This window comes from Tachyglossus aculeatus, chromosome 4 (assembly GCF_015852505.1).
Source record: "Tachyglossus aculeatus isolate mTacAcu1 chromosome 4, mTacAcu1.pri, whole genome shotgun sequence".
Lineage (NCBI taxonomy): Eukaryota > Metazoa > Chordata > Mammalia > Monotremata > Tachyglossidae > Tachyglossus > Tachyglossus aculeatus.
Window position 1 is genome coordinate 126,247,735 of NC_052069.1, and position 13,085 is coordinate 126,260,819.

A 13,085-nucleotide genomic window follows, 5' to 3' on the forward strand; every position below is an offset into this window, starting at 1 on the left:
GACCTTTTCTTCAGTCAGTAGTGTGTATTGACAGCCTCCTTTATGCGGAGCTTTGCATTAAGCACTAGGAAGAGTTTAGCAGAATTAGTAGACATGATCCCTGCCTGGAAAGAGCTGACGTTACAGCCGGCGAGCCAGAGTGATTACTTCTAATCCCAGCTCTGCCGCTTGTCTGCTTGTAACCTTGGGCAAGTTAGTTCACTTCTCCACGCCTCATTCTCCTCATCAGTAAAATGGGGATTCACTCCTTCTCCCTCCTAGACTTGTGAACTCCAAGTAGGATAGGGACAGTGTCTGATTATCTTGTATCTTCCCCAGCACTCAGTACAGTGCTTGGCGCCTTTTAAACACTTAACAAAATTCCATCATCATTACTATCATTATTATTATTGTTATCAGAATTATTATAAGATATGCACCTAAATTTTACAGCGCCGAAATGGCAGTTGCAAAAATCTAAAGTGGGTAGTTGAGACATGAATGAGGGAAGGGTTTCTGGGGGAGAGGAGAGTTCAGAAGGGTTCCAAGGATGGGGAGAGAAGTGGTTTGGATATGAAGGTGAGAGGTGTGAAGAAGAGGCCAGTGGCAGGAGAGACTAGAACAAGAATGAATGGGGTTGCTGGAATTAAAGTGTGTAAACTGAGCTGAAGTGGGAGAAGAATGGGTAAGTAGCAGGGAGAGAGCTGATGGAGTGTCTTAAGCTTTTGTCTTAACTCGCTTTCTTCACAGTTCCCCAATCAATCAATCAATCAATCAATCGTATTTATTGAGCACTTACTGTGTGCAGAGCAAGGCTTATTGTAATTACCACCCTGTGCCATTTGGATTCAGATATCATCCACCTCATTGCTTAACAAGGGTAGCATTGAACACATTAACTTGAAGTGACCCAATTGTCACCGGGAACATTTTTTTAGAATAATTTAGAAATAAGGGACAAAATGTCATAGAAGATTTGCCAGTGCAGTTTTTTTGTGGGGGATAAGATAGTGTATGTTTAAGAGAGTAAAGCCTAAGCCTGACCACTGGATCACTGATGGACGCTTGGAGGAACAGTGAGGCGATGCCTCTTTTGGACTCACATCCTCTCCCCCAAACCTTTCTCTCTAATAATCTTAATCGTCAGTGCTCCATTATTAAAAAAGAGGCCCACATTTACATTGCTTTGTCACATGTGTGGCGATCTTATTTAACACCCTTTCAGACTGCCAATTTTCTAGATCCTTGTCATTTTATAGAATACGTAAACTAGTTCAGCGGGACAGGAGTTGAACACCACGGCACAGTTTTTAAGATGGTAGCTTCTTGGTGACTAGGATTAGGGGATTATTTTTGTTCTTTTGTAATTTTTTTTTTCTTCCCTGAGTCTGTCCTCTGAAATCAAACCATTCTGGTCTTTCAGTGCAGGGTGCTGGATTTTTACATGCACATTTCAATAAACTCGTTGTGGACAAGTTCCATGTCTACCAACTCCGTAGTCTCATGCTCTCCCAAACGCTTAGTACGGAGCTCGGCACGCTGTAAGAGCTTGGAACATGTCATCGATCGATCGATCTGCAGTACTCCATGGGGTTAGATTATAAAATGCCACCTGCAAAAGAATACTGACAGTCTCCTGTGCTTCTTTTCTAGTCTTCCTTTGTGGCAAGATTGTCACGAGCTATGGAGTAAAAAGCGCCGAAGACAGAAGCAGATGGGTATGGCTGACGACACATCAAGTGCAAAAATTCCCCGGAAGGACCTGTCGGTGGGCATGGATGACAGCAGAACCAGCACCCCACAAGGAATACAAACTTCTTCCCAACTCAAATCTCAGGGCAACTGTAGTGTAGCGCTTGGTCAGTACTTGGTTTCATTTCCCTTCATTTTTTCTTTAAAGAACAGGTAAAGCGGTTGGAAATTGGGGTGGATGTTCCATGCTAGTTTCTTACCAGTATTTCAGCTTTTTTTGGTTATGGAATTAAAGTGCTTATTATGTGCCAAGCACAGTACTAAGCACTGGGATTGATGCAGGCTAATCAGGTTGGACACAGTTAGTGTCCCACATGGGGCTCACGGACTTAATTCCCATTTTACAGATGAGGTAACTGAGGCGCAGAGAAGTAAAAGGACTTGCCCAAGTCACAGAGGTTTGCAGTTTTAGGGTTAAGTGAGTGTCTAGGGGATTAACCTTTTATCCCCAAAGCTTAGGTTCCTCATCCTGAGTTTTCCCATGTCGTAGTAAACAAAGCTTTTTAAATGCATGTTTCTGTTCATTAGGATAATAGAAGTAAGCTCCCAGTGAGAAGCAAGGTGGCCTAGTGGATAGAGCACGGACATGGGACTCAGGAGGACCTGGGTTCTAATCCCGGCCCCAGCACCTGTTTGCTTTGTGACCCTGGGCAAGTCACTTACCTTCCCTGGACCTTAGTTTCCTCATCTTTAAAATGGGATTAAGACCGTGAGCCTTACATGGGACGTGGACCGTGTCCAACATAGTATCTACCTCGGCACCTAGTGCAGTGCCTAGCACAGAGTAAGCATGTAACAAATACCAGTGAAAAATAGAAAAAAATTATGCTCACACTCCTTCAGTCCCCCATGCGCGTTCAGGTGGCCTACTCCGCCACTGAGCCAAACGTTGGGGTAAACGCCGAGTCCCGGCGGCCGCCGAATAAATGGAACCTTCCTGCTGGAATTTTGGCCCCAGGTGAAAAGCAGCTGGATCCACCGACCCCTCAACAGGAAGTTTCCAGACAGCTGGGGGGCGTGCAGCCCCCCAACCAGCCTCCGCCGCCCAAAGCGGACACGGACGCCGCCCAGGCCGCCGTGCAGAGCGCGTTTGCCGTGTTGCTGTCGCAGCTGATCAAGGCCCAACAGTCGAAGCAGAAGGACGTGGCCCTGGAGGAGAAGGAGAACGGAGCAGGACTCGATGGGGTGGGGCTGCCCAAACAGCCCCCAGAGCCTAGCGCTCTGACACCAGGTAAGGGGGCGGGGCGGCCAGGCAGATGGGACCTAGAGCGGGTAAGCCGGGCGGGGGGCCGGGCGACCCGTGCTTGAGCACCCGCTCCTCTCTGAGAGATTTCTAGAGATGGGGGCAGCGCCGACTCCCTGCTTCCCTAGCCGGGGTGGCCCCGGGGTTTAGGAAGAAATAGACAGAGGTAAGGAAAGCCCACCTACTCCCCGGAGCCAGCGGGAGAGTTGGAACCCAAAACTCAGGCCGCGGCGGTCCCCGCGGGCACGGCAGTGACTGGATTTCCTGATGCCAACCCTGCCGTCCCCTCCCGAGCTCCTGGCCAACGCAACGACTCCGTGGAGCCCCACGGAACTGCAGCAGCCGGAGGAAGCAGGGAGAGGAGACGCTAGAGTCGGTGCCTGCACCGCCGCCGTTGTAGACAGAAGCCTGGGGGACCCCAGGACCGGCCCGTGGAGGCCGGCTTTCGTCTTGAGGTTTAGGACGAAAGACCCAAAGAAAGGCACTAATCGCAGTGTGTCATTAATGGATTTTTGATTCAACTTTGATTCTTCCGTTCTCAGTTAAGCGCTGCGTCTGTAACATCCAGAGGATGCCCAGGAACTTGTAGAAAGACTTAGCCGATGTCTGGCTCCACTCAGTAGGCTTCATATGAGGTTCTGGGCTTAATGTTTTGTCTTTTTAGCTTCAGATTTTTGAGAGACGTGATTTTCAGAGTCAGTCTCGACTGCAACTGAAAAACGTCTGTCATTTTTTTAAGACCTGGAAAAATGAGCTTTGACAGTTCAAAGGTACCAGTTGGTAACTGTGATGGGGTATCGTGCTACTTTGTTTCCAGGGATGGGATCTGTTGTAGTTTTGAGGAGGTGAAATACCAGAATGTTCTTTAGGAAGCAAACTGTGACAAATGGCCCAACCTTGACCATGTCCCATTTTATGTAAGGAAGGAATCCCAATTTTGGAGGAGTCCAAGCTAAACAATGGGAGTCTTTCCCGGAGTCACTGATGCATCAATTAAATCTGTCTTAAACTGAAAACAGCTAGCAGCAACTAATCCTAGCTTCACTTCTGGGTTTCCAGATCCTGGGGGCCTTGACATTTTTTCCCTCTTATCCCTAGACAGTCCTCTAGACTGTAAGCTTGTTGTGGGCAGGGAACATGTCTACCGACTCTGTTCTGTTGGACTCTCCCAAGTGCTTAGTACAGTGCCATGCACGTAGTAGGTGCTCAATAAATACCATTGATTGATCTCTCAAAGGCCATCTCTGCCCTTGCCCCGTCTTCTCCGGCCCTGTGCCTTAACTCACTCCCTGGCAGTGGGCTGAGCATTGAGTGAATGTGGGGCTGGGAAGAGGGGAAAGGAAGGGAAGAAGACAGTTTAGAAACCCAGTACCAGTGAAAGGATAATAATTAATAATAATAATGGCATTTATTAAGCGCTTACGATGTGCAAAGCACTGTTCTAAGCGCTCCACCCCCACTTCATGCCCCTCTGTCTTATTCCTTCCTTAGCCTCCAGCCTTTCCCACACAACCTCCATCTAGACCCCCCCTCGCCTCCTCCCCGCCCTCCATGCTTCTCTCCCAGGCTCTGGGGCCTGGGTCTGAGAGTAATAGTAATAATGGTATTTGCTGAACATTTCCTATGTGTCAGGCACTGGGGAAGATGCAAGATAATCAGGTCTGACACAGCCCCTGGCCCACCCAGGGGTCACAGTTTTAAGGAGGCAGGAGAACAGATATCGATTGCCCAGAGGAAATAACTGAGACCCAGAGAAGTTGTGTGCTTGCCCAGGGTCACAAAAAAGGCGCGTGGTGGGACCGGGATTAGAACTCAGGTCCTCCGATTCCCAGGCCTGGGCTCTTTCCAGTAGGCCACGCTGCCCCTCTAGGAAACCACCGCCAGGCTCAGGGCGGAGGCAGGGAGCAGTAACAGGACTGAGGAGCGGAGTGGGGCCCCACTGAACAAATCTTCTCTTCTCCTGCTAACAATAATAACGATGACGTCGATTGTGGTATTCGTTCAGCGCTTACACTGTGCCTGTGCTGGGGTAGAGACAAGCTAATCAGGTCAGGCACAGTCCCTGTGCCACCTGGGGCTCACACTTGAAGTCGGAGGACCACCGGTGGATCTCTGTACCCGGTATCGGTGCCCACAGGATGCTGAGAGCGAGCCACTGCTTCTGGTTCATTCTGGGAGTTTCGGATGCCATTCGCCATTCTCGCCCTATTGAATTTTCATTTCATCTGCTTTGAAAATTTCTGTTTTCTTCGAGAAAGGTTTGGAAGCTAACAAATGGAAGAATACACAGGTGTCAATTACTCTACTTTGTAGTCTTTTATGCCAGGTGAATTTGTCTTTAACCCATAATTAGATTTCTATCCCATTCTTTGGTATGTTAGCAGTATATTTTCTGTGGACTATATGGGCTACTCATTCTCTCTCTCTCTCTCTCTCTCTCTCTCTCTCTCTCTCTCTCTCTCTCTCTCTCTCTCTCTCTCTCTCTCTCTTTCTATTTCATCTTTCCTCCCTTTCATTCTTTGCCTTCTCATTTTCTCTTCCTCCTCCTTCCTTCCCCGCGTTTGGGTCTTTCCCTCTTCTGGCCCCTAACCAATCTCCCTGTCTGGGTGGAGGAAATTTTGAGGGTCTGCACGTGGACTGTCACAGTGCGTTCAAGGAACACGGGATGCTCTGCCTTCTCTGATCCCAGCCATGGTGGACTTTGGGATCTTGTCCGCGGCGGGCCCTCAGCGGTGGTCCCGGCGCTCCTTGGTCGTGTGTTGCTGTGACTTGTATGTCTTTGGTCCCGGCAGGGCAAGAGGACCACATGCGGGAGAGGAGGGTTTTGGAGCGGAGCCCGGAGCCCGAGCGCCCTCGCATCCTGCCTCCAGATCAGCGGCCCCCCGAGCCGCCCGAGCCGCCCCCGTCCTCCGAAGAAGACCTGGATTATCGGACGGAGAACCCGCACGGAGCCAGCGCGGGCCCTCCGCCACCGGACCCGCACGCGGGGGTGAAAGCGGCCCTGTTGCAGCTGCTGGCCCATCACCAGGGTCAGGAGGACGCCAAGGCGGAGCCGGGGGCGGATTACCCGGCGGGCGACCCGTACGGCCCCAGCGCCGCAGACTACAAAGATCGTTTCGGACCCTCTTCCTTCTCCTCGGCGCCTTACGTGCGGAACGATGGGCTCGGCGGGGGATGCGCCGCCTCGCTAGAAAGGCGAAGCTTCCTCGGGAACGCCGACGTCCAGCCCTTGGAAAGCTACAGTTCCGCTTCATCTCACTCGGGCGGCCCGCCCCCGCCCCCGCCCCCGCCCCCGCCCCCCGCCTTCTCCGAGTCGTTCCCCGGCGCGGCGGCCGGGTACGGAGACGTTTACCTCAGCAGCGGCCCCATGCTGTTCAGCGGTGATAAGGACCACCGATTCGAGTACAGCCACGGCCCCATCGCCGTGCTGGCCAACAGCAGCGACCCCCCGCCCGGGCCCGAGAGCACCCACTCTCTGCCCGCAAAGATGCACAGTTATAGCTACGGCGGGAGCGTCCAGGAGAGCCCCGGGCGGCCCGGCCTTCTCCACGGCCAGTCGTGGACGGCAGCCGCCCAGGGCGCCGCCTACCCCCAGGGCTACCGGGGACACGTCGGCGCGACGGCCGGCCGGGGGCGAGGCAGAGGACTGCCGTACTGAGTCTCGGTTTTTCCTCAGGCACATTGTTTTTATCTGGAAAGATGTTTTCTAGCTGCAGTTTAAAGCAGCCGTCCGACAGACTTGAATAATATTAATTCGACAACAGCTTTATTTTTATGTGGAAAAGGGTCTCGCATACAAAAGTTTCAACCCAACCAACCAACCAACCGACCACCACCTTTGCTTAAAATCCGTGCTGTTCCAAGCAATCAGACCTACCGACCGTACATCTTCACAAATCCTACTTATCGATTTAATTTTGTATTTGGCAGTTTTAAGTGGATGCTAAACGGAGGGGCGTGAGCTTTTTACGGCCCTCTGGCTGAGATCTTCTGAACTATGCACATTTGTGCTTTTTTTTGTAAGTTTGGACCAACTTTTATGTAAAGAAAAAAAAAGTTTTACACCAATCAGAAAGGGCACTGATTTATTTGGTATTTTTCTTTTTACGCAGCAAAGGTCACTGTCAGTCCTTGCACCTGCTTTCAGTGTTATTGTGGAGGTGTACTTTGTGCTCATTTCAGAAAATAAACACAACCTTTCTCTTGATGCAACAGTTTTATATAAAAAAAAAACACAATAACGGTCACTGTTATCTTCTTTTCCTTTCCCACCAATTAGATAGTCGAGGGACACACCGTTCGAACGAAACAGAGGGTTTTACGTGAGAACTACCGTGGGGTGGGAAAGTAAGTGCCTTAACAGGTAAGCTTAAGGTCTGATCCAACGTGGCCCTCCGCCCCTGCTCCGCTCTCCAAAAGGGGTCTTGGCCAGGGTCCGCGGCCGCGGGTGGAGTGGAGCCCGCCCTAGGATCCGGTCACCTGGCGCGCCCGCCCGTCCGCTTCCTCCGCCCCGTCTCCCTGACCTCCGCACTTGCGCCCAAGCGGGAGGAGGGGGCAGACCCCGGATGGCTCCACGGCTCTGGTGAAGAACGGCGAGAGGCGGAAGGTCGGAAGTTACCGCGGCTCGCGGGGGTCCGCGCTCACGGTCCCGGGCTTCCAGGGGGTGGTTATGGGGCTGTGGGACGGGGGCGGGGGTGGGGGCGGGGGTGGCAGTTCTGAGACGCGTGTCTGCCCGGAGCCTCCGAGTGGCAACACGCGTTCCACCCGGCCGGCCAGCAGCATTGCCGAGGTGGAGCGAGGGAAAACAGTGGAGAAAGCGCTCTGGGCAGGGTCTTCTCCCCACTGTTCTCCCCCCCACCAAAGTCTGGGGTCCCTGGCCAGACTTTTGTGGAATCTCATTACCTGCTAATGCTGTTCTTTTTCTTTTTCTTTTTTTTTTCTTTTTTTAAATAGACCTGTGGATGGATGGAGTAATCCTCATTTCAGCTGTACTAGCGCCCATTTTCCACACGTAAAAACTAATTTTCTATTTGCTCTTGAGGAATCACTACAGAAAGTAACCCGTAACCAGTATTCACATCTGGACTCCATCCAGAAATAGAGCAGTTCCAAAACCCTGGCGATTAGTAGGGTGATGTCAACTAATCATTCTTGTATTCAAATTCTGCACTGATCATTCAGTGCTCGATGAGACTCCAATTTGGAACAGCGAATGGTGCCCAAAGCTGTTTTGGCACCCGTGAGTGGTTCCAGGCCTTCTGCTTTTGGGGGTGTTCCACTTGAGGGGCTCCTGGCCAGCCTGCCTGCCGTCTGTGAGAGGGGCTTGCTCTGAACATTGTCCCCTCAGACCGCTAAAGAAACGTCCAAACAGCAGTCGACACGACGGCAGAGAGGTACGCTAAGTCCTCCCGTAAGGCAGAGGTCACGGGTCTCTTCGGAGAAGAACGGCGTCGAAATGGTGCGGCCGGACCGACGCCACGCTCAAGCGCACGGAGGTTTTCACCCACTGTTGTCCTGGGACCTCGTTCCCTCACGAGGGAGTGAAAACACGCCTCGCCGAGGAGCTGGAGGGCGCGGTGGCCGGGATGGAAGAACCACCCCATCCTTGGGCCGATAGGAGGTGGGTTGCTGTCAGGGGACTTCTCTTGGGGGATGAAAGGGAGAAAGAAAAAAAAAATTCAAGGTCATGTTGGAACTTGGGGCGCCGGTGCCAGCCACACTGCAGGACTGGAAGGAACCTTCTAAAACTTAGAGCAGCTGCGAGCGTTCAGCTCCGCCGTCGCATACGACGAGTCTTGTAGCTTGAAGCTTTCCTGGGCATCGCAGAATCTAGGTTATTCTCAGTCATCCCTCCAGAGCGGGTCTCCTGCTGCACCTCGGCAGCTCACCCGGAACTGAAGATATGTATGTGACTCGATTAGCTTGTGTTTTGAAAGAAATTAAATATTTTCTATGAAATTGAACAGCCGTGTTTGGATAGTTTTTCGTGATTTAGGTCCCCCGGGATGTTTCCAGGTTGGCGGGAGGGAGGTGGCAGCAGAGAAGCTCAAGAACCGTTTCAGAAATCCAATCGTTTGAACTTTCTCGCACAATTTAGAGATCAATTTAGAGATCTTGTCATTCCAGCCTGAAGATGTAGTCCCCTTCCCCTCCTCCCGTCCCCCTCCTCCTTTCCAGGGCTTGCATCCGACCTGGGGGAGGGGAGGGGGCGGCTCTGTGCCCCGTCCCAATCAGACACTGTCCAAAACTGCCATGTACTAAATGCTTTGCATGCAGTAAGTGCTCAGTAAGTATCATTGATGATGACTTGGTTAGACAATTGAAAAACCTGAAACGAGTCCATTGTTCAAACACAAGGAACAGGGCAATAATATAAATATTTCCGTATTGATATCATTTTCATTTCCCCGAGTGGTCATAGCTATGCTCTGACTGTTCCCACCCCGTTGCTTAGCAGATACCACGATCATTATGATTATTTTTAATCGGGCAAGGAGAGGCAGACAGTGAACCAGAGAGGTGGTAATGTGCCCAGAGTAGTGACGAAAGGTCATAGCTCTGGGCTCCTGGGCACATCCTCTTCCCTGGTGTGCCTGGGGAGCCACTGGCCCGCTGTCAGGATCACTCGTTGCCTGCAGAAACAATGTTGCCTGTAGAGTCCGTCTCTTTTGGGAAGCTTCCAACCTTTCAGCTTTCCTCCGGAGGTGAGGAACGAGTGACCGTCGCCCAGCCAGACTCCGAAAGGTCTTTGTGGTGACTTAGACACCGGAGGAATTAAACTTCCCTTTGGGGCCCAAATGGGAGGGAGCGGGAGAGAGGAGAAGGCAGCCGGGTGCTGAGAGTCCCTCATCCTCCTCCCCTCCATGTGATTCCCCGCTAACTGGGAAACTGGTGGGTTGGAGGCGGCACTGTCCAGCAGCAGTGAAGCGGTGGAGGTGGAGATCCTGGGAGGCCATCTCGGCGGAGAGAGTTGGAGAGGTGAGCAGTCCGGCAGCGACGTAAGGTTCTGTGGCTCCGCTGCTGCCGCTTGGGGAGATGAAGATGGGGGCTTCAGGGGCCAAACCCTAACATCGCTCAAGGCCACGCTTGCTGCTAAGAGAATCTGCCGACCCATGTTCTGTCAGCTCGAGATTGGAGTCCGGTGGATCTCAACCTGCCAGGCATGTCTTCCCTTAGAAACCCAGGAAAGAAAGCTGTGAGTGGTGAGTACAGTTGACTTTAGCTTTCAAAGCCAACGACCATTTTGGAGAAATGATGGTGTGTGCACGTTTAACGGTGGGTTTTTTTTTTTAGCGAGGGGCAGGGAACAGAAAGGCTTGGGTTTCTAGGGAGGGGGGTCTGGTTGGGGTGGCCTCCCCTCCTACCCCGTAGTGTGAACCAGGTTGCCTCCACACGGTCCCCCTGGCCCAGACTTAGTCTGTGAGCCCACTGTTGGGTAGGGACCGTCTCTATATGTTGCCAACTTGTACTTCCCAAGCGCTTAGTACAGTGCTCTGCACACAGTAAGCGCTCAATAAATACGATTGATTGGGGCAGACGAACAGGAGGGAACTGGCTAGGAATTGTTCCCTGAAATTGCCACAATCAGAGCCTCTCCCAGGGCCAGGCCTGTCTCAAGGGGACAGCCCCCTCTCCATTCTTGCCCCTCTGCTCTCCATCTCTTGCCCCCATCGGCCTGGGGCCACAAAACGGGAAATGGCGGAGCGAGGGATCCTGTGGAAACAGATTAGGGGTGTGGTGGAGGACCCACAGCACTGGGACTTGACATGTATGGGCCAGTGGAGTTGGCCGCCTGCCGGGGCAGGGGGCTCTTTGCCATCTCTCAGTGAGTGGGTGAAACTTTCCAGAGCGATCAGTTCAATAAAAGGCATTGGAAAAGTGGTTTTAATGATTTAGGTGGCAGAGAAACCAGTAGAGCCAGCTAGCGGTGCCAAATGTCGATCTCTACTGATCTCATTCCGCAACTTGAGCAATCTCGAGTCTGGCGGATCTGTGGGCGGGAAGAAAGCGCATGGAGAGCTTCGGGTTGGAGCGGGGGTGTGTGGGAGGAGGTGAGGGGCTGGGGGGTGGGTCTTCTTCCTGCTTGCTCTTCCATTGATTTCCCTCAATGAAAAGGACCAGGTGGGGCTGGGCAGGGAGGCGCCTCCAATCTCCCCGAGGCCCCAGCCATAGCAATCCTCCCTATTTTTAGAGAGAAATTAATGCGTAAAAGAAGCAACGCGGCTTAGTGGCAAGAGCACGGGCTTGGGAGTCAGAGGATGCGGGTTCTAATCCCAGCTCCACCACTTGCCTGCCGTGTGATCTTGGGGAAGCCACTTCACTTCTCTCTGCCTCAGGTTCCTCATCTGGAAAATGGGGGTGAAGACTGTGAGCCCCATGTGGGACAACCTGATTACCTTGTATCTACCCCAGTGCTTAGAACAGTGCTTGGCACATAGTAAGCGCTTAACAAGTACCATAATTATTATTATTATTATTTTTTAAAAATCTATCAGTAATCGGATGGAGGAACAACATGGCCTGATGAATATTGCACGGGCCTGGGATTCAGAAGGACCTGGGTTCTGATTCTGGCTCTGCCACTTGTCTGCTATGTGACCGTGGGCAAGTCGCTTCACTTCTCTGTACCTCTATTCCCTCATCTGTAAAATGGGGATTAAGAGTATGAGCCCTATGCGGGAAAGGGTATGTCCAACCTGATTAGCTTGTATATACCCCGGAGCTTAGTACAGTGCCTGGCGCATAGTAAGTGTTTAAATGCCATTAAGAAACAAAAACAAAAAGCAAATACTGTAATGAAATGAGGTGTTTAATATAGATGGATTAAGTAAGGTTTAGGGCAGCTAGATAAACAAGAAGAAATGTAGCAAAGTAAATTCATTTGGGAGAACTTTTTTCTGCATTTTTTTATCCTTGACTCAGAGTTCTGAATTACTATCGCTTAAGATGTCCGACAATTGGAATACAAAGGTTAAAACTGATTCCCCCCTCCTTAGATCTGATTTCTTCCTGCTAAGGATTAAACTGGAAAGGAGTCTTACTACCGGCATAGTAGATTCCTGCTTTGAAATGAATTGAAGGATAAAACATCATTTTTCCAACCAGCTGCCCTGATGTTTATCTGACTGTCCTTTGTGCTCCAAGATGGTGAAATTAACTTCATGCAGGGTTGGCAGGGCGGGGAGAGGCAGATGAAAGTCCGGACTGCACCATGCGTTTACACAGACCGTCTTTTGTTGTGCTGTCATGGTCTCTGGTAGCGCCTCAAGCTGTTTTCACTTTTGCTTCCTCGTCGCCATCCTAGTGAAACCTGCGCTCCCAAAAGACCGCTCCTTTCTCGAACACGGTGCACCGTGGAAGGCAGCGTCGACTGTGGCTTTGTTTTACTTGTTCTTCAACCGCATTCTTGAAACGTCTCCTCTGCCCTCCTGGCTTTGTGGTTCCCGGTTTCAGCTCGCCATGCCGTACCTGTTTGGATAGCCATCCTCCTCGCACATTCCACTTAGCCAACTCAGCTGCAGAGTTAGTGCAGTGTTCTGCACCCAGTAAGCACTCAATAAATAGGATTGATTTCTAGGAGATTGGCTTCAGACTAGAACTCCGTGATCCATTTTATTTTTTTTAATCAGTTGTATTTATTGAACACTTACTATGTGCAGAGTATTCATTCAATCGTATTTATTTAGTGCTTTGTGTGCGGAGCACTGTTCTAAGCGCTTGAAAGAGTACAATACAACAGAGCTAGCAATGACGTTTCCTGCCCATTTATGGTATTAAGTGCTTACTATGTGCCAGGCACCGTACGAAGCTCTGGGGTAGCTACAAGCTAATCAGGTTGGACACAGTCCACGTCCTACATGGAGCTCGCAGTCTTAATCCCCATTTTACAGGTGAGGTAACTGAGGCACAAAGAAGTGTCTCAGGTCACACCCAGACAAAGTGGTGGAGCCGAGACTAGAACCCAGGTCCTTGTGTCTCCCAAGCCCGTGCTTTTTCCACTAGGCCACGCTACTTATACTGGTAAGTGATGCTGATGGAACTGCTCAAGCAGTCGACTGTGGTGTCTGTGTGGACTCTGCGTCTCACAGGTATCGAGCTGACCTTCACGGGA

General features: G+C 51.3%; 1 protein-coding gene across 1 annotated transcript in view; it reads left to right on the top strand.

Annotated features, from left to right (window-relative positions):
* CDK13 (cyclin dependent kinase 13) overlaps positions 1-7,181 on the top strand; it is a 92,671-nt gene extending 85,490 nt beyond the window's left edge. The window contains exons 14-16 of the mRNA XM_038745694.1: positions 1,633-1,838; positions 2,690-2,962; positions 5,767-7,181. Of these exons, the coding sequence (XP_038601622.1) occupies positions 1,633-1,838; positions 2,690-2,962; positions 5,767-6,632 (1,345 nt within the window). The 3' untranslated portion in view covers positions 6,633-7,181. The remainder of the gene's footprint in view (positions 1-1,632; positions 1,839-2,689; positions 2,963-5,766) is intronic.
* The last annotated feature ends 5,904 nt before the right edge of the window (positions 7,182-13,085 follow it).